General features: G+C 42.4%; 1 protein-coding gene across 3 annotated transcripts in view; it reads right to left on the reverse strand.

Annotated features, from left to right (window-relative positions):
* Nucleotides 1-23528, reverse strand: part of ASAP1 (ArfGAP with SH3 domain, ankyrin repeat and PH domain 1) — a 154149-nt gene that overhangs the window by 122250 nt on the left and 8371 nt on the right. For 2 of the 3 annotated variants that reach the window (XM_065628086.1, XM_065628088.1), the window contains exons 2-3: nt 11586-11672; nt 1114-1243 (exon numbers count right to left, since the gene is read on the reverse strand). In XM_065628086.1, coding sequence (XP_065484158.1) covers nt 1114-1243; nt 11586-11644 — 189 coding nt within the window. In that variant the 5' untranslated portion in view covers nt 11645-11672. Of the gene's footprint in view, nt 1-1113; nt 1244-1761; nt 1834-11585; nt 11673-23528 lie in introns of those variants that run through there. The other variant, XM_065628087.1, reaches the window with a different exon arrangement.

Below are 23528 nucleotides of genomic sequence, written 5' to 3' on the forward strand. Positions count from 1 at the left end.
TAATTAATTTTAATCCTCTGGAATTATATTTTCCATATCCAAGACTATCACGAGAATGCCATGATTAACACTCCTTGCATACCAAATACTTTGTTCATGCCAACACATTCAACAAAACTAAAAAGAATCTATTAAATCCATCTCCTAGATACGTGCTGACTCCTGAAGAATTGACAAATACTTGATGAACCAAGTGTATAATCCAAAACGACTAACTGCAATCTATGAAACAATAGCAAAAAATAGACTTCTTTCAGTATCATTAAGCTAGTACCTTCAACCAAGCACAGGGCAAGAGAAGAGCTACACATTGTCTTGTTTTAAAGTTATTTGGAAGACATTTCCTCCTAACTGCTGACCCAGTCCATGAGAAATCACATTGAAACCTCAAATAGGAAGCAGTGGACTGATACGTCATAGAAACCAGCTCTAGAAGTTTACCTGTTTTCACACCCCTATTTCTTCACAGAGAAGCAGGACGAACATTTAAATGACCCTCACAATAAGCATTAAAAATACTTCAACACTGAGGCTTCAAGGTTGAGATGCTGAAACTGTATAATCACTTCTGCTGCATTGTTTTGCTCTCCTTCCACCACCTATGTTGTTTTCATATTATTTTCCTCACTCCACATTCATCCTTACCTCATTTCTTAAACGAAGTCTCCCCTTGGCAGGTTTCCGCAGTCAGAGTTCTGTGCTGACTTGATCTAATGAGCGGCTGGGGAAAACCTTTCCTAACGCTCCCAAACTAAACTCAGCCTTCCTCTTCCCTCTAAAAATCCCAACATTCACACTTTTTTTTCTAGCGCAGCAACCGCCAACACCAAAACCACCAAGAAGTACAAGGGTAATATTTAAGTTCAGGCATCTGCTTTACGCGCTGATCTTTAAGACGCCAGGGCAGGGAAGCTTTCTGTAACTAGCTCGGCACAAGAGCAAAGTCCCACAATTAAAAGACCAGATTACATGCATACCAGTGCCTCTAGCTCCCGTGGATTTGGGCGGGTGGTACTGCCCCGTCCCTGATGCTCTTTCTCAAAGACACACACACACACACACACACAAAAAAGGACAAAAAATTAAAAAAGCGGGGAGGGGGGAATGATTTACCTCTTCCAGCAGCGTGACCGTATTTCTGCAGTTCTGCAAGCGGGTGGTGAAGCTGGAGGTGGTCGGGGAATTGTAATCCTCTGTGGTCTCGGCGATGAACTCCGACACGGTGATCTGGTCCGGCATGATCCTGCCGCACCGGGAGAGCCCAGAAGGAGCCGAGCACAGCGATCCCGGGGGGAGGAAGCCCAAGTTTTGGGGAGGGGAAAGAAAAAAAAAAAAAAAAAAAAAAAAGACAAGGGGGGAAGAAAAAAAAAAAAACACAACAGAGGGAAGATGTTAACAGCCAGCAGAGACGCGCAGCATCAAAGCAGCGGAGCTCCAGAGCCAGGCTGAGGCTTGGCCCCCTCCAGCCAGCCTCCCCGGCCGCCCCCTCCTCCTCCCGGCAAGGGCTGAGGGGGACAGGCGCCCACACGGCCCCGCCGCTGGGGAGCGCTCCCTCGGCTGAGCGCGGCCCCCGGCGGCTGCGGGGACGGGGCCGCCTCTGAGGAGCCGGGCCCCGCCGCTGAGGGGAGGGCGGCGGGAGCGACGGAGGGAGGGAGGGACGGGAGCGGCGCCGCCAGCCCCCACCCCGCCGGGCTCAGCCCCTTTCCCCACCCGCCGCCGACCCCCCTCACGCCGTTCACCGCCGCCAAGTTGAGCACTAACTTGTGCGGGCTGCGGCTGCGCCCCCCGGCCGGGGGGAAAGGAGGGGAAGGGCCGGGGGCGGCGGCGGCTGAGCCGGGGTGGCGGGGGCTCCCGGGGGCTCCCGCCGCCGCTGACAGTCACCCGGTGACTGACACGCGCTGCCCAGCGCCCGCCCGCAGCCGTTACGTGGGGCCAACGAGGAAGTGCTCTGCGCATGCGCCAGCGCCCGCCTCCCCTCCCCCTCCCGCGGGAGAGCCGCCCCCTCCCGGCCTCGCGCAGCGCCCCCCCGCCCCGGTTCCGAACGGGCGGGGGGCGGCGGGACCCTGCGCCGCTTCCCCCTTCGGTTTCCCGAATTATAAACAAGGGGGTTCGGGGGGCGCACGCAGCGGGGCCGGGGGCTGCTGGGCTCCCGCTCTTGCCCGCGCCGCCCCGGGGTGCAGCCCCAGCTCCAGCCGCGGGCAAACCCCAAAGGAAAGCCAGCGGGTTGGTTTTTTTCCTTCTCTAAGCCTATCACAGCCCGCTGAAGCCCTTTTGCTTCAAGCCCGTGTGCTTCAAGCTTCCCGTGATGTAAAGCGCGAAATAACCGCTGCTGATAATGTCATCGCTTTAAGCAATCTGGCTGTGTAGATTTTCACCCTCCATATGCTCAGATAATTTTTAAGAAGTCCTGCTATGTCGCGGTGACGCCTTTGAAGCTGCTGTTCCTGGTGTTTCTTACTGATTCTGTTCCTGAGCCTTTTCCAGGGGAATGGGGGAGCGGTGTACCCCATCGCAAGGGCGGTGTTGCACAGGTACCGCGGAGCCCTTGGACAGCAGAGCAGCAGCACCCGCCTGAATCCTTGATCACATCCCTGGTGTCCATCCTTTGCGGTGTTTACCAGTCCTGCATCCTTGCAAAAGTAGTATTCCTGAATAAGTTAAAATATCCTTTTATCTGTTGTTGCATCGTGTAACTCTGGGAATTGATAGGAAGCACTAATTAGTTTTTTTTCTCTTTTTTTTTTCTTTTTTTTTTTTTTAAGCTTAGATTTTGGGGCCCATATGTGCCTTTCTAAAGAAGGTTACGTCTCAGGAGGCTCAAGTAATTATGGTCATCTGCTGCTTCAGTCTGATTTACTTAATCGTACCATGTGTTTTCCTTCTCTTTGGGATTCTCTCCACAGAAGCTGGGAAACTCAGGAATGGTAAATATTCTCAAATCTGAACGATTAAAAATGAACAGTGTTATATGGATATATCCATTTCAAAGGTTTTAATGTTCCGTGGATAAGGACCTACGCCTGTATTGCAATGTGCTTAGGCTTTACATGGTTTTATATGTAATTCTAAACAAATGCTTGTACAACTCAAAAAGAGTTGAAAATATCAACAAAAGGCTCTGATGCCTGAGTAAGCATAAAAAGGAGATACCTCATTTGTGTATACCCATAAAAAATGATTTGCATGCAGTTCTGCCAGCAAAAATATGGCCAATACTCCTGAGAAATGGTCCTGCCTGAACATGTTTCTTTGATTTCATTGCCTCAGCAGAAGCCCTCCATATGGCCATGTGATTGCCGCTGCTGTTGCTGCTGCTGCTGCTTCACGTGATCCGGCTTTCCGGCACAAAGCTGCGGGCTCGTACAGATGATTGTTAAACGTCATGAGACTCTGAAAGGTAGAGTAGGCAAGAGGAGGAGGAGGAAGCCAAGAAAAGCACCGCGTGGGAGTTGCACTGAAAAATGGATTTGGGCGAAGAGAAAAAAAAAAAAAAAAAAATGAAGCACTGAAGATGTGACTTGAGGGGTAGGAAGAAAATCAATTGAGGATCGTGTTCATAAGAGCAGTGGGGGAGGATGAGAGATCAAGGAGATAAAAACGGCTGGTGGCATCAAAAGCAGTATGGAGAGCGAAGAACTGCCTGGAGGTTTGGGCCAGGAAGAGCTGTTAGGAGTTCCAAAAAGAGCAGTTTCAGTGTGCCATGCCTACATGGAAACAGGATGGGTCAGGAGCTGGGATACAGCCCGAGGGCCAAACAGGACCTCTGTGGTCATCCCTGTCGTGTCCTGCAGAACATCCATCATGGGCTGTCACACAGCTGCTCCCGAGCCAGACCTGAGCTCCACGGGTCGGATACGGCGCTCCCGTTAGAAGGAGACCTCACCCCTCTACAGCAGATCTCAAGTGAGGATAAATCCATTGCACTGATGGGTAAACTGGTTTAATGAATTGAGTACTCTCACTGTTAAAGTTGACTTGCTCCTTGAATTATTGAGCTTAAGGGCTAGGCTTGGATTGTAAAATAACCTCATCTGCTAACTGAATAACTAGACAAATCCTGCCCCAAAGAGTGTGGAAAAAACCTGGACATATTGCTACAAACCTATTTTCTTTAATACCGTTTAGAGAACGTTTAAACTGCAGAATTGAAGAGCCTGTTCAAGAAAGAAAGGGAGGAGGCAGGCCAGGGAAACTGGAGCAGTGAAGAGCGACAGTATTGAAGGCACAGCAGCGAGTAACAATAGCTGAGCTTCTATGTTTCCTCATCAGGAAAAAATGATATTTTGAAATAAAATACTAAATATATATAACATAGAATTAATACAGAAGACTACTGGAAAAAGAGCAGCACACAAGTCCTAAAGACAAAAAAACCCCAAAGATCAATAGCTACTGATCATGATTGCCTATTAGTCTGGGATTTTGATGGTTTTGAAATTGGTAACTCTATTAGAGAGAATATGGTGCTCATTTTTGCTGCTTTGAAGCAGCATTTCCTCTTTCCCCATACAAATGCTAACACAGAAATAACCCAATGGGCATGACCTCTTTAGGCCTGGATTATCTTCACTTAAACTCACTGTAAGTAAGATTTGTTAATTAATATGATGTTAAGAAAAAATAAATGATACAACTTGCCTGTAGAGATGTGCTTACATTTAAACTAGTCAAATTATATAACTGTTTCAGATAGCTTTTAGTGGATTTCAGATTTAACCATGTTTCCTGTTTTGAATTGCGATCAGTATCTGAGATGCACTTCTAAATTTGTAAGATGCACCTCTCTATAAATTGTCACTAACTGAAATCACTGTTTCACTTCACAAATGTCAAAGAATAATCAGCAGAGTGTGAAAGTTATATTTCACAGCGTCTGCTCTAACGCTGTCTTAGTCTGTGCGAGATCCTGGGGGAGGCTGTGCCGCAGCCTTTTTCTCATGTAAGTCTTGCCAGTAGAAGTTATGCTTATCTCATCTCACTCCTCTTGGTGTTCTGGTGCAAAATGCATCTCCGCGTCCATCCTGGGACAAGCTGAGGAGCGTGCAAACAGCCCTGGAAACACACTCCATACTGATGAGACATTGCAGTCAAGGAAGTTGTGCTGTCTTGCCATCCCACCCAGTGATTAAGTCTACAAATCCCTTTGATACCCTGGCCCTTTTTACTGTGAGCTCCAACAGGATAATTAATTACAGCAAATTGATAATATTGCTGCAATATTGGTGATACACACCGTGCGTAGGGAGAGGCTAAGGAACATAGCAACGACAGCACGAACTACTAACATGGGTGTTTTGCAATAAGCTGAATATTGACTATAGTATTTTTCATTTTATAGTACTCTGGTCATATTTAGATTGAGATCATCAGCTCATTCACAAGAGCTGAGCCGTTGTCATCAGGTGATGATGGATATTGTCATCACCGCGAACTTTCAAACATTACAAATATGTGCCAGAGGTGAAGAGCCACATCGCACTTGCATTGCTTTTCGTGTCGTCAATCCAATTAACTGTTTAAACCATGCAGCGGTGGGGCAGGGAACAGCAAGATTATCTTTCCTTATCTTCCCTAAGGAAACAGATACAGTTGGCCGTGCCCCTGCTGACCTAAAGCAGGGCTGTATTTTTGGCTGTCTAGCTTTAGTCGCACCAAGTCAGCTCTTGGGGGTCTCAGCGCCCCAGCTGTGCAGTAGCCCGTGGCGGATCTCCCCTGGGATCCCATTACGCCGCCTGCAGAGAGCAGCCCCGGGACCCCCCCCAGGCCACCCTTGTCTGCTGCACAGATAGGGGGCTCACACACAAACTCAGGTGTGGTTGCCACTTGGTTTTTGGAAACAGGCTTGACCCGGGTCCCTGGCTGTGCACCAGATAGGCTGTCAGACAAGCTGCCTCCAGGGCCACTTGCAGCCTGTCAGTGCGGCGGTGAAGCGAGTTGTTCGCTGAGGAGGGGAATCGCTGTGGACGTGGCTACTGTGCACGAGTCCTCTTGATTAGCGCAGACATGGTCATGCCAGGATCTCACATGTCAAATTTGTTCTGTGTTGTTTTTTTTTTTCCCAAGTGTGAAAGAGATGATGCCGCTTTGCAGATGAGGGCTTGCACCTACACTCATTACTTTCAGAGCTCCCATCTTGGCTATTACTCCTGATAAAAGTAGTCTAGACCGGGCATTAGTGTTTAACTAAAACATCAAATCATTGAAATACACAGGCTTTTGTAACTAAACTATATAGTTGTTCTTTTTATGCTCCTTAGCATTTTCACTAACAGAGAGAGTATCACCAACTCGGCAGCGAATAGCAACAGAACTAGTGGCATGCTAAAACTCATCAGGAAAATATCCTTAGGCTATGCTGCTCTACTATATTGCTATTCTGAATAAATTTGTGGTTTGGTGTTGTATTCATCCCGTTTCAGCTAAACACAGCAGTCAGCATTATTTCCCATCCTCCTTCTTATCCTAGCGCACTGTATGGCATAAGGCAGCCTGAAATTCCCTGAGAATATATCTATATGGTAAATTACTGTTGCTACATTTTTATATTTACATATCCAGATAACTTCTGACAAAATTACCGGGAAATATTTGTTTAAATGTATGGCCATAAGTACTAGAATACCCGCAAATATTTCTGAACATCAACTCTTCTCATTTGAGTTGAATGTTGGGCTTAGAGGATGAAAGGAGCTTCAAATCAACAAGAATCTCAGCAGGATGAGTTTGACTTTTGGTTTTGGAGTATCTCATGTGCTGAAACTCTGTAAACTTTTTTTTGTTGATGGAACTCCCATAGTTTTGTTTTGAAAAACATTTATGTAAGGACACATAACATCATCACTTTGTACTTCAGCGGGAAATGTTTAGTCAGGAGGAAATGCACCTCCAGGAGCAGTGTCCTCTCAGAGGACAGTCCCATGGGCTCACTGAGCCTTGTTCGAAATGTCACAACTACATTATTTTAACCTGCAGCATGTTTACACTTTTAATATCACGTAAGTGCGTGGTGTACTCACAGGAAAAGGCACAGTCTATTTTAGATGTTGAAGCCTACATCACACATTGTGACTGGTGCTAATTTGCTTGAGGGGAACTTACATGGTAAACTGCAGAGTGTTTCTACTTGCGAAATAAGGCTGTTGGATTTGGCATTTGCAAACAAATTTTTGAAACAATTCTGTTTTTAGGATAGAATAGTCAGGTAACTTGGCAGTCGAAGAAAGATGTTCTCATCTAAATCATAGCATTGTACATGCAGAAAATAAAAATCCAGATCCAGTGAATATGCTGATTGCAATTCTGTATTTTTAAGCAACAGTATCTACCAATATGGCTTATGGACTACATGAGCTGCATCAACAATTTCTGTTGCCACTGTGACTGTTTTGAATACAAGGATCAGCTGATTTCAATTTTAATACTGGCATCTCCGAGCATTTTTCTCCATTTGGTATTTAAAATTAGATAAGAAAACAGAAGCAACTGTCTCAGAAACTACAGTGTCAGTTTAAAAGCCTTTTAGCACTAGAAATAGCAGCTTAAACAAAAGGTTAATTTTGCATTCTTTCAATATTAATATGACAGCAAAAATAGAACCCATTGTGTTCTCATTATAAATGACATTTTGGTAACATTAAGATCTTGCATTTTTAACACTATGTGTACCAAATGAATAAGATTAAATAAAAACACTGAAAATATACCACTGAATGATATATTTTACATCTTATTTACTTGAATGTCCTGTGCAAAGAGCATGACTGAACGATAGGTAAGCTCAAATCAGCATCTCAAAGGACAGCTGAAAATAACAGCGCCGAAAATGAAGTGCAGCATTGAGTTACACAAGATTAAGCTGACTAATCTGCTGATTCAGTTTTGCCTTTGTTTTTTTGGTTTTGTCATGCAAGATCAAGAGTCATGCAGACAAACACGTAATGGCATTCCAGGCTCACAGTAACAACAAGCATCAATGGGCTGTTCCCCTGCAACCTCTGCATCCTCCAAAGAGAAAAACAGCAAAATGCTCCCCAGCAGCAAGAGGCAGCATGCTAAGGACAGGGAAGGCATGCTCTTTTGTTGTTGTTGTTGTTGCAGGTGTGCTGATTTGGTATCTTTAGTGCACAGAGGTTTTTTTGTTAGAGATGCTCGTTTAAGAAACGTTACTTCAGTACATAGGAAGCATAATACTGTGTGTGTCGGGAGGGATCAGATTCAAATGCAGCCCTTGAAACAGCTACAGAATATAAAAACCCAGCAGTATGTTCTTCTATAAGGACTGTATTTTTGAACAGTCCAAAGATATCAAACTCTTATGAACGCTGATGGGTAAGAAAACCGTCCGTGGAGCCCCTGGTGAATTGAACCCTTGTCCGCAGTGCAAATGGGAAGGGGTACTCTGATTGAAACAGGAGAAGAGTCCTTCCAAAGCAGGAATCATAGTAGCTGAATACTTTTTTTTTTTTTTTAATATGAGAAATAGCAATGACTAAAATCAGAGGGTGATACTGCAGAAATGAACATGTTGCAGGACAGCTGGCATGGCAGGCTCTCAAAAATAAAAAGAGAATGAAATAAAGCCTCAACCCGCACTGCAAACATTTCAATATTTTCTCTTTCCCTCTGGAAATGGTACGGCTGTGTCATTATCCAGGCACAGCTCTGGTTCTACCTAAGCTGCTAAATGTATGCTGATGGCAGCATGCATCTTGCCTGCAGTGAAACTGGAGGTTCAGACCAAAATGAACCTGAGAAGCAGTTTGAGAATGAAATAAAATCTCTGTAGACTGGGATCGTGTCCTTGAGCTGCCACTCATGACTGTGACATGGCATTTGATCTCCGTGTGCATCATTTCCCTATCTGTGGAATGCAGACAATTACATTTATTTTTCTAGGTGAAAGCACACCGGGCTTCTCCTGCTGAGTAGTGCTATATCAAAACTAAGTATTTTTATTATCTGTTTTATTGTAAGAGTTTCAAAAAATAGCTGAAGAATGAGAAAGGCTCTCAGACCAGACAATTTCATCAGCACTTTACTGGATAGACAAAAAGTACTGGCAGGTAAATGGAAGGGTTACTTTCTACTAGTTGTTCAAGATGTGAAAATATAAAGCAGAGAGATCTGGTTTTGTGAGGGTTTTTTCATAGAATCATAGAATGTCCTGAGCCGGAAGGGACCACCACAAGGATCATTGAGTCCAACTCCTGTCCCTGCATTTGACAACCCCACAGTTTACACCCTGTGTCTGAGGGCGTTGTCCAGTCTCTCTTGAATACTTTTCTGTATTATGAATTTACTCGAATTAGAGTAGTATTTAATGGAAGGAGGGAGACCGAGACCCCACCATGCTAAACAGATCCATAGGAGTCATTTGGGGCTTTGTGCCAGCTCTTCTAAGGCACAGTTTGCAGATGTGCACATGTATGGGCCTACCGAGTTAGAAGTTCAAAAGCTGGCTTATAGTGTTGACTGAGCATACTTAATTTCTACAGAGCATTTAATTTCCTAAAGAGCATCTTGTTGGAGAAATGCTGGAAATAAATCTGCAGATGTTGGATGTTATAAAAAGGGCCCTTGCAACCACTGAACTCACTAACACATCTGCACTTCCTTTAGAGAAACCTCTATTTTCAAGGATAGATCACTTGGCCAGGCTCTAGGCTTGAACTCAGCATAGGAAATATTCAATTCAGGAGCAATGTCTTTTGTTTTGGGGGGGTTTTGTTTGTTTGTTTGTTTGAAGAAGATCAATACATTTGACAATACATAAGACCTGACATAACTGGAAGAGTATCTACTTTAATGCTCAAAGGCTTGTCATCAAGCAAAAATTGCTCAAATTTAAAATTAAGGTCTGAATGTTTTATTGAAGTAGTTATTTGAATGTTGTAGCTGTGGAGTTCTGTTAAAAGCCAGGACAGCAAACAACCATCTGGAAGTTTTTGGAAACTGGTCTTGCCGCATGGGCCTAGTCTCCGTTGGGTCAGTGTTCACGTGATGCTAAATGAAATAAAAAGGCTTGAAATTTCAGTGTCGAAGTCCATCACAGCAGCCTCTGTCTCTGATTACTCATTTGCTTCTACTTTTACCCACTGAAAATGAGCTTACTGCTTCCCAAGTTAAGTGGCTCTCCATTGACTACAGTAGAGGATGATCATCTGCTAATCTGTCCTGCCCCTAATGATTTTTTTAATGCATTGCCGACACCAACAAATTTAGAAAGGAGGGCAGGAAAGGTGTCCAAATTCTTCAGTTCCTATAAGTTTTGTGGGAAAATACAAATGAGCAGAGGAAAAATATGTTTATTGCCTCTATGGATAGAAAAGGTTCACCCTCATCTTATTTCTATCAAGACAATTCATGTAGGAGAAAGATTCTGTAAGTATCCCAATCATGGGAAAGGTTTCACTGATGGTTTATACCTCCTCAGGAGCTGCAGTCAAGACCTAAATCTGTAGGAAATCAGGTTTCATTAATTTCAGTAATCTCACCGCTACTTATTTGCTTGTTGGTGGTTGTGTTTAATTTTATTCCTCCAAGAAAATGTAGGAGCAGTAGGACATAAAGACTTAAGTCTTGTTTCAAAATCAAATAGAAGTATCCAGCTTGATAGCTTCATACTTTTCAAAAGACGATTGTTTGACTTCTGGTCTCTTGCTTATTTAAGGCATCGTGGGCTTAAAAAGGAAAAATATGTGTAGCCATGTGACAAAGCAAATGCACCAAAAGAAGATTTATTCAATTGTCAGAAGATCAGCAATGATTCACTCCTCTTGCCTGGGCTGGAGTGCAATACGGTCAACCCTTTCCCCCAGGGAAGAAGAAAAGATGAAAGTCCCACGGTGCTGCGATGGCCAGGTGGGAAGCGGTGGCCTGTGCCAGGACATCTCCAGCCCATGCACCAGGTACAAAGAAAACCTCAGCCTTAACCAGCAATGTTGTTCTTGTAGGGGGTTTGAGTCAGACAATCCAAATGTAGCTGTTAGTGGTTCAATGAAACACAGTCAAAACTTTAAAACACGAGCACTCACCATCCAGAGGCTGAATAAACAAAAGCGTATTTAGACAACTGTGTGCTATTCAGCACTTTATATCACAAGAAGAGAGTCCCTCGTCTTTCAAGCCCCCGCACAAATCTTGCCATAGATTTTTCAGGCTGATCTCAGAGATCCGTTGTTTTCAAAGTTAAAACAACATCAGTTACCAGATCTAGATGAGTTGAAAGGAGTTACAAAAAGTGTCCTTTTTATACCCTGCCCCCCTCAGTCAGCTTTGAAATCTATGAAAGCAAAGCAAAATGCATAATAAATGTTAGTGTTTGTTCCAGCACTTGCTCAGGCAGTCAATGTTTTGCAAGGATTTACTGATTTACTGGAATTTTTGATCCTTGGAAGAATCAATAGTTTAGACCTTTTCTGAAAAACATCCACTGTAGCAATGCCCAAAATAGCATTAAGCAGAGAAAAAAAACCACTGGCAGGTATTGTAATTGATAAAACAAATTTCTTTCAAGCTTATTTGTCGTAGATTCTGGTCTGCTTTTTACTCTTTAAACCGGTTATTTATATTTATGTCTTTCTTACCGATTCCATAGTGAATCTCTTGAAGAAAAACTTGAAAGCCTGGAAGCTGAAGATCTCATGTCTCATCTGTCACGACCAGAAACCTACCTACATGAGGAGAAAAGACCAAGTAAGTAAAACTAACCAAAGCTATGGGACTGACAAGGTCACTTATTCACACAGCCAGTTTGAAAAAATGTCTATTAATTCTTCAGTGGCAGCAATTTATCATGTGTTATTTGATTACTGCATTTGATATTGTGAATTTCATTGTGGTAAACAGATCCATTAGAAATCTCCTGAAAATATAATAACACCTTGTTAAATATTGCTGCATGAGAGCTTCGTTTAGCTGACTGGGTAAACTCTTCATCTAACTAAATGTGGCAACTACTCACTCAGCTGCACTGAGTGCAGAGCTGGTAACATCACCTGTCCAAGTCGTCTGACACTTCAGAAGACCCTGTTTTCCAACATAACTTCAGTCTAACCAGTCAGGCTGAAAATTGCCACGTCAAGTGTATGCACCAGACTGATCTTTTTTGGAAGACGGAGATACGATTTGAACGATAAAGAGACTAGGAGCAAGAAGTGGCCTGACAGGGAGGAATCCTGCGTGTCGGAGAGGGGAGGAGGGTGTGGGGAGAAGGTCCTACCAGAACATGGGGAAGATCTACCATCATATTGCATGCTGTTTCCAGTTTAAGACTGGTGATGGAGATGCTGCAGAGCCTCTGGAAGAGGTGGGTGGGGCTGGGACATACCTTTCACTTTGAAGCCTTCTGGGCTGATCTCCATGGTGGGTCCAAAGGGACAAGGTAGAAAAAGAATGACTGGGGCTTGGGGCCAGATAATGGCTCTGGGAAGGAGAAGGCTACCCAGAAGCTGTTGCCTTTAAAGGTGAGGTGGTAAAGCAAGGAGACTGGGACAAGCCACGTGAGATAGAGAGATGTGGACCAGGTAGGCTGGGAGAACAGGACATGGGACAAGGACCCATAAGGGTGAGATTGGGATCAGAGGGCCCAAGGCAGAAAGGGAGTGGGAAGGAGGCCACCTCTAGATGAGACCCTTTGCTTAGCCAGTCTGTCCATTTCCAGTTGAGCACAACACTTGATTCCGTAAGGAAAAGCACATCTCCTCCTCTATGAGTCTTTTTTTTATTTTTCTTAATCTTCTCTCTAAGAGAAGTCTTGTTACTTCTGTTGACCTATTTCCCCAGAGACCGGTGTTGTTTGGTTATGGGTTTTGTGCTGCTTGTTTTATGTTTCCAAACATGTCATGTGGGTCTGGAGGTTTGCCAAACCTCAACATTATAAATAACACAGAATAATCCCTGTCTCCAGGACACATGGGATTCAATTAAAAATTGCGACATAAAAGTTTTTGATGTGATGGTACTGTATCTCTTTTCCCTTCAGTTTCTGAGCCTTTAGGATATTTTCAAGTGATGTTGTCAAGAGCTCTTCTGCCATAAGGAGAGACAGACATCTTTTTAACCAGCAGATTTCAGATTTTTACATGCTGGCTGGGAAAGATCTGAGATTCCTCTAGGTATGACACCAACTTGGCAGAACGGGAGAAGAAATGGTTACAGGCCCCGTCCATAAGGAAGACATGTGTACTTTGATATGAAGGCAAGGGTGTAAGAGGAGAAGTATCTCCCATAAACCAAGAATACCATGCTTGAATATTACATTACATGCAGAAAAAAGGTGTTAGAAGAAGACCTGGGCACTGCTCTGGTTTTCATGGGCTGGGAAAGGTCTCCACCAGCAGAGAACTGAGCACCATGGTCTTACAACAAAATCACAGCCACTGGCAGCCCTGGATCTGGCTCAACCCATGATGGCATGTCTGCTTGTCGTTTAACTTTTCAACACATCTGTTCCTTTTAATGATATTATCCATCTCCGTAGGCAAAACTTCATGATTATAGGTTTCTGCTATTCAAGTCAAAGCAAAAAGAAGAATATATAAAATGGCTCATTGCTTTCTAAATCGAATGCTGACCAAAGTTCATAAATAACTTATGATTTACATTAGATTATGTTTTAATTGATGGTAGTTTATTTTTCATAAGTCAAAAAAGTCACAGAATCTCCCTACATCTGCAATAATAAGCAACTGAATTTATTTAATTACTCATTTGCTATAGGCAGCATTACCAGCATTTGTGTTTAGACCAGAGTGGCTCAGGATGATGATGTTCCCTTTCTAGGTCTCCTACTCATTTCTGAGCCTCTCAGTGCTACAGCAACCAGCAAATAAAATTAAATGTAAAAGAAATCCAGAAAAATATTTATAAAGAAATCAAGTTCATTGAAATTATCAGGATTGATTGACAAGAAGCAACACTGAAAAGGAAATATATGTGGCTCTCCTAGAGAGAAGAAAGGTGGCCCAGTGAATAAGATGCTCATGTGGGTTCAACACCCTGACTTGGTGACCTTGGACAAGTTATTAGAGCATCATTCAGATGGCAAATTCCTCAGGCCTTATGCCCATGCAAGTATTTTGTCACGGTGAAGAGTCTTTTGAGGCTAAATACAGCTTATATGAAACTCCCTATCCAAGGCCAGCATTACAATTTGGGCTATGTCAAGCTGGCATCTTGAGTCTCACCCGAAAAAAAAGGAAAAAGGGTGCTTCCCAACCATCCTTGGCAATGTGAAGGTAACACCATCAGATTTATGTAGTCGTTATATATGACAGTATGTGAGTGGGAGCAGGGACGGACTAGGGAATATAAAAACCCAGAATAGATAGAGAACAATGAAAACTTGGAGAAATATGGTTGCTTTTTACCTAGGGACACCTACACCTGAAAAGAGAAAGACTAGTTGAGGCTTAAGTAAGAAGGAAGTCAAGCTGAGAACAGGGTGACATTAATGGCAAATTCTATTAATCCTCAGGTGAGGAAAGCATGTGTACTTGTGCCTGATTATAAACACATACAATCATATTGAATTAATTGGTACCATCTGAATGCTTGACTCTAGCTCGAATCTAGCTCTTAACTAATAAGTATAATGAGTTGAATCCTCATATTTTAAGCTTTTAGAACTGGTTAAATACTGTGGAAAGCCAATGGATTCTCAGGAACATAATATAAAAATTGCCAATATATTAGCTAATAGTTGGAAGAAAATCTTATGCAGGGACTTTACAGAGAAGAGGAAAAGATCAGGAAAGATTTTTACACTCTTCAATTACCTGCATTTGATGTTGCTTAAACTCTATGTGATTTCATGCATAAGTCATTTAATGACCTATTTTGGTTTGCTTTTTGTTTTGGAGGATTTTTTTTCTTCCACAGTAGAATTCACAGTCTGAACATCAATAATATATATTTTGCATGTCTAATTAATATTTTAGGAAAAATATTAACCAACCAATTTCCATGTATGCTTGAACTGGATTTAACCTAGCTAGAAAAACTCAAACAAGCAAAAGTTAATATTGTTTCTACAGTCGCTGATGTAGCGATAATAGTAGTTGTACACCACCATGCTGAAAATCAACTCCCTTTATGTCCAAACAATAGCGTGAATCACAGAATTCTGACCTTGATATACAAATGTGATCATGCAGTAATTATAGCTCTCGTGCTTTATGTATAAACAGACTGCTTCATCTGGAAATGCTGTAGGGTACTGCTTCATTCTGCAATTTACAGCTAATGACTGAGCAGAAACTTTTATATCCCAAGTAGGCAGAAAAACTCTTATTTCCTGCAACTGAAAAAATTAAGGTGCTATTTGAACTATAGGGAATCAAGTCATTGTTCTATCTATATTCTGTTGAAAAGCATGTCCTACAAATTCAAAGATTGTCTTCAAAATCACATTTTGCAAAGGCTATTGAAGCTGTTTTCATGGGGTAACTGACATGTTCTTGAACAACTGTGAGATTAAAAAAAAGTCTTTCATTTCATGCCAAAAACTGCTGTAGGTTTGTTCTGTTTGTGTCCATGTTGGTATCATCTGAACAGGATGTAACAACCATGTTCTTTGGCTCTGCCCTAATCCATGATTTGGATAACACTGCTAGGATGTGGACTAACAAACTTCAGTCAAGCAAATCCGAGGATATTTGTCTGTGGACAGGTCACCTCAGGTTGATTTTAGTATGTCCTAAGCAATAGAAGCTCCATCCTGACCTCATATATTAGCTACCTCTATGTTTTCATTGCTTCCATAAAAATACACCACCAAAATATTAGCATGCTTATAGGCTAAATCCTGAAAGTTGCTGATTACAATGTCAGTCCCAGCGCAGAGCCCAGGAGTGACCCTGAAGAGCTGACCGACAGCCTCTTATGATGAGTCCCTATTTATAATGGTTTCCGAGAAATGTCAGTTGCTCAGTTTTTAATCTATTAAATAATCACAGTGATGACTTTAGGTAGCTCTAATTTCTTAATCAAAATGTTGTTTGGTGCCAGAATTTCTACCAAAGTTCTACCAATAGTATTGATTTTTTTTTTTCAAGAAAACGTTAAACCTCTAAAAATATCAAGATATCTCTCTTGAAATCAAATATATCTTCCTTAATTCCATCCTGATTGGCATGAATTGCACTACTTTTCTCTGATTCTTTATGAATAGTGCCTGGAATTAGCCATTCCAGTGTTTTACAGTGGACTGATGTCAGGCTGAGAGGGTTATTAATGCTCAGAACATTCCATTGAACTTTTAAATATATTGGCAAAGTATGAGCTTTCTTGCCTTCATCTTGAAATACCCAGGTGTTTGAATATGTATGGAAAGTCAACTTAAAAATTCAGATAGTTTCTTGGATGGTATTATTAGAATTATCAGCTGATTTTAAAAGAATCTAGTTTTAGGCGATGGCATTACTGTTAAAATGGAAATTAGTTCTCCACGTTCATTTAATGACATGATCGTTATATGATTATGGAACAATCCTGATAAGATATTTGGGCTGTGCAAGTGCTATAGGAGAGTTGCACTGGACAGCTTAAATCTGGTTTAGGATTCATGCTGCAAAATATGATAGTTCTAAGACTGAAGAGTTTTGTAATATAATAAATCATCAGTGTTGATGTACGATGTTACAAGACATTGCTATGGAGGGCTTACATGTACTTGTTTGGTAATTTTGTGCAGTCTTATTCAAAGGTGAATTTTCTTTAAGACTCAGATATGTGACAAAGAGATTTGTGTAAGTATTTAGACTGAAGGACTCTCTAGCCTTCGAAGCCTGTCTTTTGTTATTTGTCTAAGGGCTTCAGGATGATATTGTGACTTAAATCTCCATGTATCCACTTAGGAGTGACCTTTTTATCACTTACGACTATATCCATCGACTGTTTCTTGGGCTCAGGGAAGAATTTTCATTTTGTGGAGGCAGCAGCTAATCAGAGTGTCTGCTGCCCGGCTTCAGACCTCTGGAGAGCTTTCACTGTTCCTGTCAAGGGTATTTTTTTATATTTGATGACAAGGCTGCCATCCGCAGTCCAAGGATTTGAGTTATTTACAGTCCACTTCCAGAGACTGTGAGGAGCTAATAACACATGAGGGTGTTTCCCACCCCTTCTGTAAGGTTAGTCACTGCTTAATTATTTACTCGGTACATAGTCTATAGCAAAATATCCTGTACACAGTATATGGATAATAGATTAATAATATAATCTGAACGTGACATTAAGTCCTCTTGTCACTGCTCTAACTCATTCTCAATAGCCACTGTTAGTGGTTTAAATTCAATATCAGATGTATGCTAGATGTATTTTTAGGAAGGAGTCATTATGAAAATTAGAAACTAAACCTGGCATAGCTGTGTTGCAGATCAACTTGTTCCTGCACGAGAAGTCTGGTGCATATGAACATTCCATGTCTTTCCTACAGCAGCTTTTCTCCTCTGTGTCAGCAGCTCTCAAGCAAAGCGAGCAGCACATCTGCTTCTGGCCGTTATTGATAAGTCAGGCACTAATAAGGCTTTGCATTGTCCTTGTGTCTGAGCACCTCATGGAAGTTAATGAATATTTCTCATATATATTTCTAGGATGACTATATCTCCTTGTGATCAAAGCCTGGCTCTGTGCTTGCAATCCCAGACTGAAGATGAGCACATCGGGCTCTGGTTTGTGGCTTCTGCTCAATGTGCTCATCTTCAGTCAGCTGTCTCAAGTACAGAGCCTGGCTCTGATCACCAGGATGACTCCACGGTGCCTTCTGCCAGCCCCTCATGTCTTGGTACCATTCTGCCCTTCAAAATGCTGTGATTTTCGTGCCTTCCCCTTCAGTGTGCTCTAAGCAGTACCACTGTACTTAGGAGCCCTGTGAAAATGTCACGTATTTTGGCTGACGTAGTACTGGTAGCCATTCTGTCCTTCAGCGGAGTGCAGAACTATCAAAGCATCTTTACAGAATATCCCAAAATACCAGGCCTCAAAGCATGAATACAAAGATGTTCCTAAATGGAGGATCTTATTTTGTTCCTCGTGTCCGCATCTACCCCTTTAGTGAGTCGTGCCCAGATCCGTAAACATGCTCTTTGAAATCGTATGTACTATCTATGTAGAAAAATGAGATTAACTCAAAGTAAGTGACAGAACAGAGCCTTTAAACCCTCATCCAAACTCAGTCTATGTAAATGGAAATCTTTACATCCACTTTAGTGAGCTCTGACTCAACTCTTAGACTGTAAAAGTGGGATGTATGTGACAAAGTGTCTTTGCCTGGGCTGTTCACCCCAGCCTCCCTTTATCATTATTGATCACAGAATCACAGAATGGTTGGGGTTGGAAGGGACCTCTGGAGATCATCCAGTCCAACCCACCTGAGCAGATCACGCAGGAATGTGTCCAGGTGGGTTTGAATGTCTCCAGAGAAGGAGACTCCACAACCTCCCTGGGCAGCCTGTTCCAGGGCTCTGGCACCTCAAAGTAAAGAGGTTTCTCCTCATATTCAGATGGAACCTCCTATGGATCCTGATGATATAGTCAGTACAGACAACTGAAACTAGGTTGCATCTTACCTTATTCTACAAACGTAGATGTTTGAAATAGAGATACTAAAGTAGTTGTCTACAAAGGTCAGGTGAATCACAGCCTAAACTGCCTCTTTAGTTTTACTGACTAAAAAAAAGAAAGAGAAGAGTGCCGAGCCCAGAGGTAGACACCTACTCCAAAGATGCTGCATGTCCTAAGTACATTGCGGCAGGGCCTTCTTATTTCTGCCTGAACCATACTGTGGACAGGTACAAGACTGTACCTGTAATTCTACATTCAAAAAGAGATGCCAAGAGGAAGAAAACAAATTTTAAAAAACGAAACTTTAATAGAAATCCCCAGAAAAAAAAAATGTATTAGCGCACTGCCGTTGATGCTGCCATACTTTTCACTGGCAATCTAATGGGAAGTTGTAACGAACTTTAGATTTTCTTGGATAGAATAAGTTACACAAATAAAATACAATTAAATGATATACCGTAATGTAAATTTCTATTTTTACCAACAGAAAAATGCTGCAGCTGAAAAATAACCTTCATTTTTCAGTTTCATTGGTATCGGTTTCCTGATCAAGTTCACATGGTGGTACTTGGTCTGCCTTTCTTGGTGATGGCATGAATTTATACCAAGACAGAAACAATCAAATCACACAGTTTTGAAGAAGGTGGGAGAGCATTGAAACTGAGCATCTCCAAGCCCTTATGGCAGTTAAAAATAATTAATAACTCACACATTACACTCTGTAAACATCTCCTATTATTTAGTAAAGCATTCCACAAAGAAAAGAATTTTACCAATGTATTAATTAGTTAAACTGGCTAATGAGTTCCTAATAACTCAGCAAGTGACAGTGAGATGACTGTTTTGGATGCACTCAGATGTTGTTGGCTCATGTTATAGAAAGTAGAGATGCGCATGGTGAGAATCTTGAGGTTTCTTCTGCCCTTCTGCAGCTGTGGAGCTGGGCTGCCTGCTCAGTGAATACTTCCCAACTGCCAGTGCTAAAAAGAGAGAAGGAAAAAAAGAAACAGAAAGACAACTATTTCAAGGGGCAATTATCTAAATGAGCTGGAGAAACCTGGGATGACTAAGCCCTCAATCTCTGGAGAACACTTTTGAGCATTTTGATGAATTTTAAAACGGTGTTGCATTCTGGGCTTTAATAACGTAGCCTTGCTCTTCTTCTGGCTCTAGGCAACTGTTGTTAAGTCCGTTTTTACAAAAGCCTAAGGAAACTGAGTTAATGAGGCAAAGTCGCTAAACCCTCTGCTGCAGAGCTGCCAGGTGCCTGAGAGCAGGCGACAAGGCAGGTGTGTGCGTTACCTTCAGCATTGCACATACCGAGATGGGCCTTTTTATTTGTCACGTTAGGGTTCTGTTTCACTTTCAGTTCAGCAAATAATATTAATTAAAGGGAGACAGAGTTTTGATATCTCTAGCACCATCAGTGGTAATTTATGCAGCTTTGATTTCCTTCCTCTGATGCACTCATGAACTGAGTCTGGATCCTGACAAAACGACAGACATCTCTGATTAAAAAAACCCCACCAACACCAATGGGAAATGTCAGCCCCCATCACTGCTTTACAGTGTTAAGTTGGTTTCTGCGGTGAACAGTTCTAGAAGCACAAAGTTTTTGTTGTTTGAAGTTGGAGTCACAAGCAAATCTGGCACTGAATCACCAAGCCAAGCGCAGGTTTTAGGTGCCTCAGTCCCTGGGAAAATTCAAAAGCCTGAGTCAGCTGCCCATATGTCTCTTCAGTGAACATCTGGAAGGCTGGACACTTAAAAGTGGGTTCACAGAAGAAGGCACAGTAAGAAGGCGGCACCTAAAGCACCAAACGAGGAACACAAGAATTCAGGGGTGTCTGTAACAGACCCGTAATAATTAATCTGCCCCTGGAGGTGGGAACTAAAGTCAGCCCTTCATATCTTGTAAAAATGTGATGGCCCCTGTGGCACTTGAGCTGTTGGTGACATTGTGTGTTGAGGAGGCTCCATGTTCAGTCCCGTCCTCCGCCTGAGCAGGACCAGGATCTCCAGCCAGCACCCGTCCTCTCCTGCAGGCCCCTAAGGCCACTCTGCAAAGCCTAGAAATTGTTAGGAGTTGCAAAACAATCAAGCTAAATGTTCCTTTTTGAAAAACAAAACCAAAAACATAGAGCACTGTGAATCTAACTTAGATATTTTCCAGGGAACATCTGATCCAATTTAATTCAGTAAGTCCCATTCCAGTCATTAATCTCAAGCCAATTTTTTTTTTTTTAATTTTATTGCACATTATGATTTACTGCACAGCTCTCTGTTCATTATTACTTAGAGAAGCAGTTGCTCAGATCCTCTTTCTCTTGATCTCCTGATCAGGAAAATACTGCACAGATGTGAACAGAAGTAAGACTATTATTCCTCTGAGAGAACTCTTCCCCAATTAAAAATAGTGTCTGTAAGGGAAATTATGATCTTGCAAATAGCTTCTAAGAAAGACTACATTAACAGCACAAATGAGGCCAGGTTTCCTTACATCAGGTCTACTGTTTGCTGCAAAAACAGTACAGTAACTGACACAATTAATATTGCACAAATATCCTGGGAGGACTTAAAAATGTTGAAATCCCACATATGCATCCTTTAGTACTCAGAAGAACCTGATCTGCCCAACGCATACCAGAATGAACCTATTTCCTTTTTTGGGAAACAAATATCTTGTTTGTTTTTGTCATGCACAGGAAAGGACAAAGCAGAAACATATTTTCTCGTGATAAGTACTGTGGAAACCAGAGGGTGTTGCCAGCGTTCACGCAGATGCTGCCTGGTCACTGCGGTCATTCTTCCTCGTTTGTGTTGTGTCTGTGGGAACCAGTACAAAGCCCCCCGCACTTTGCTTTTGGAGCAGGAGCTGGATGAGACTGCTCCATTCTGATGTTCGTGGCCACCACTCATCTCCTGCTAAAGCTGGTAAACTAACGTGTTGCAGATGGCTGGAGGTGCCAAGGAGTGAAAGCACCAAGTGTCCCTTCCTGAGGATCTCAGTTTCTTTCTCATCTTAAATTCACATTCTGGAGGGAGCCCAGAGTCTTTCCCCAAGATGCAAATTGACTTGTCTTCAACAGTCTGGCCCAGCTGATGATTTCTGTTTAGTAAGGGCCTTGAATTATAAAAACAAATGTTCCATAGCTCAGAACTGTGATTCATTGTCCTGCACCACGAAACTCAAGAGGAATTGCTGAACTCTTGTCTACCGAAACCCTAATTAAGTGGACTGAAATAACTGACCTCACTTTTAAAAGGACATCGAAATAATTTATCCGTGACTTTAGCATGAATTAAGGCTCTGAATTTTAGGCAGTCAGCTTTTGAAGATTACTGATTTAAGCTTTTATCTACAATGGCCAAAGTTGGCAAACAGGGTCCTCTCCTGGAATTGCTTGCCTAAGCGAAACATTGCCACTGTACCAGCAGCCAGCACTCGTATGTGAGCAATACTGATGTCAGGAGATTATTATTCCCAGGAAACGCTTTTCGCATTAACATGGTAGTTTAATGGCCTGTGATATTGCAAGAAGGTATTTCTTCCAAGGAGAGAGAATTTAAGTACTGGGATAAATAACAACAGGTGTCTTTCCCCTAACTGTTATTGCTCCTAAAGCCGCGCTGGCTTACGCAGGTTTTCATGAACACCAGGAGGACTTCGGCGTGCTGGAACCCTGTGGAAGCTTTTCCCCCAGGTTGTGGTGAGCACAGCGCTGCACTCCCATGGAAATTCCCTTTTAGTATCACAGTAGTTGTGGCTTTTCCCTTGGGGAGGAAGTAGTCAGAGATTACAAACAGTGTTTTTCTTCTTCTACCCATCTGACTGTTTTTACAAAATATGTAGGAGCACTTGAGACCTCTGTTCCTCCATTTATCTTGGTTGAGGAGGATTCAAAGTCATGGGGGGACATGTGCACACACAGTGCAATTGCCTCAGCCTCATTTACAGAGACCAGGCTACAAATATTGCAGAATTCTGAGTAACACATTATTTAAACTCCATTTAAATGATCTAAATTTCCATGACTCTGAGCAACCTGTTCTAGTTGAAGTGTCCCCACTTATTGCAGGGGGTTGGAATAGATGACCTTTGAAGGTCCCTTCCAACCTAAACTATTCTATGGTTCTATGATTCTATGATGTAAGTTCTTTTTTTCTCCCAGGATGTAAATCATGACATGAATGAGATTCCCTGAAATGATAAGGTGTCCTTCAGCATCCATCATCACGAAAAAGTGTTGTCTAAGACTCCTTATTTTCCTTAGGGTCAGACTAAACCTGGTCTCACTGTTTGGGGTCATGTTCCCTTTTTGCCTGATGTCTAATGATGCAAATCTATTGTAGGAGTTTAGTTATGCATCTAACTCTCTTGCTCAAGTTGTAGTGATTGGAGGGCTTGGCTTAGGAAACTGCTGATATGACTCACAGGACATGGACTTCTTGCAGATCCCAGCCTTGAGAAGGAGCTGCTTAGGGCCTTCTGGCTGTTTGGGAAATGACAGTCTCAACATGGACAGAATTAGTGCTAGAAATGGTCCTTGGGGGAAGGAGGTTTCTGGCTGAAGAGGAACCTTGCAGCAAGGCTGTTCTCCGTTCGAGGGCAATGGAAGGGACAAAGCGTAAGAGTTTATGATATACCATGTGCATACATGTATATACCACCCTACAGGGGGGACTGTGTAATTACTGTTCTGAGCTTCCTAGGAACTCTGGGAAGAAAAACATAAATCTCAGCAGTCAAGTGTTTTCTCTAATTCAGACCAGATATCAGGTAGGCTGTCATATGGCTCTGGCATACAGGAGCAAAACATGACTTACAATCACCTTTTTATCCTTGTTCCTGCTGCTACTGACACCCTTTAAGCCTAATATTCGCAATGGTAAGGAAATTTGTTTCAACTGAGCCAAATCCCATTTGTCTGTGTAGGTAGTGAGAACAAATACGAGCTGTAGATCAT

The sequence above is a fragment of the Caloenas nicobarica genome, chromosome 2 (assembly GCF_036013445.1).
Source record: "Caloenas nicobarica isolate bCalNic1 chromosome 2, bCalNic1.hap1, whole genome shotgun sequence".
NCBI classification, from domain to species: domain Eukaryota; kingdom Metazoa; phylum Chordata; class Aves; order Columbiformes; family Columbidae; genus Caloenas; species Caloenas nicobarica.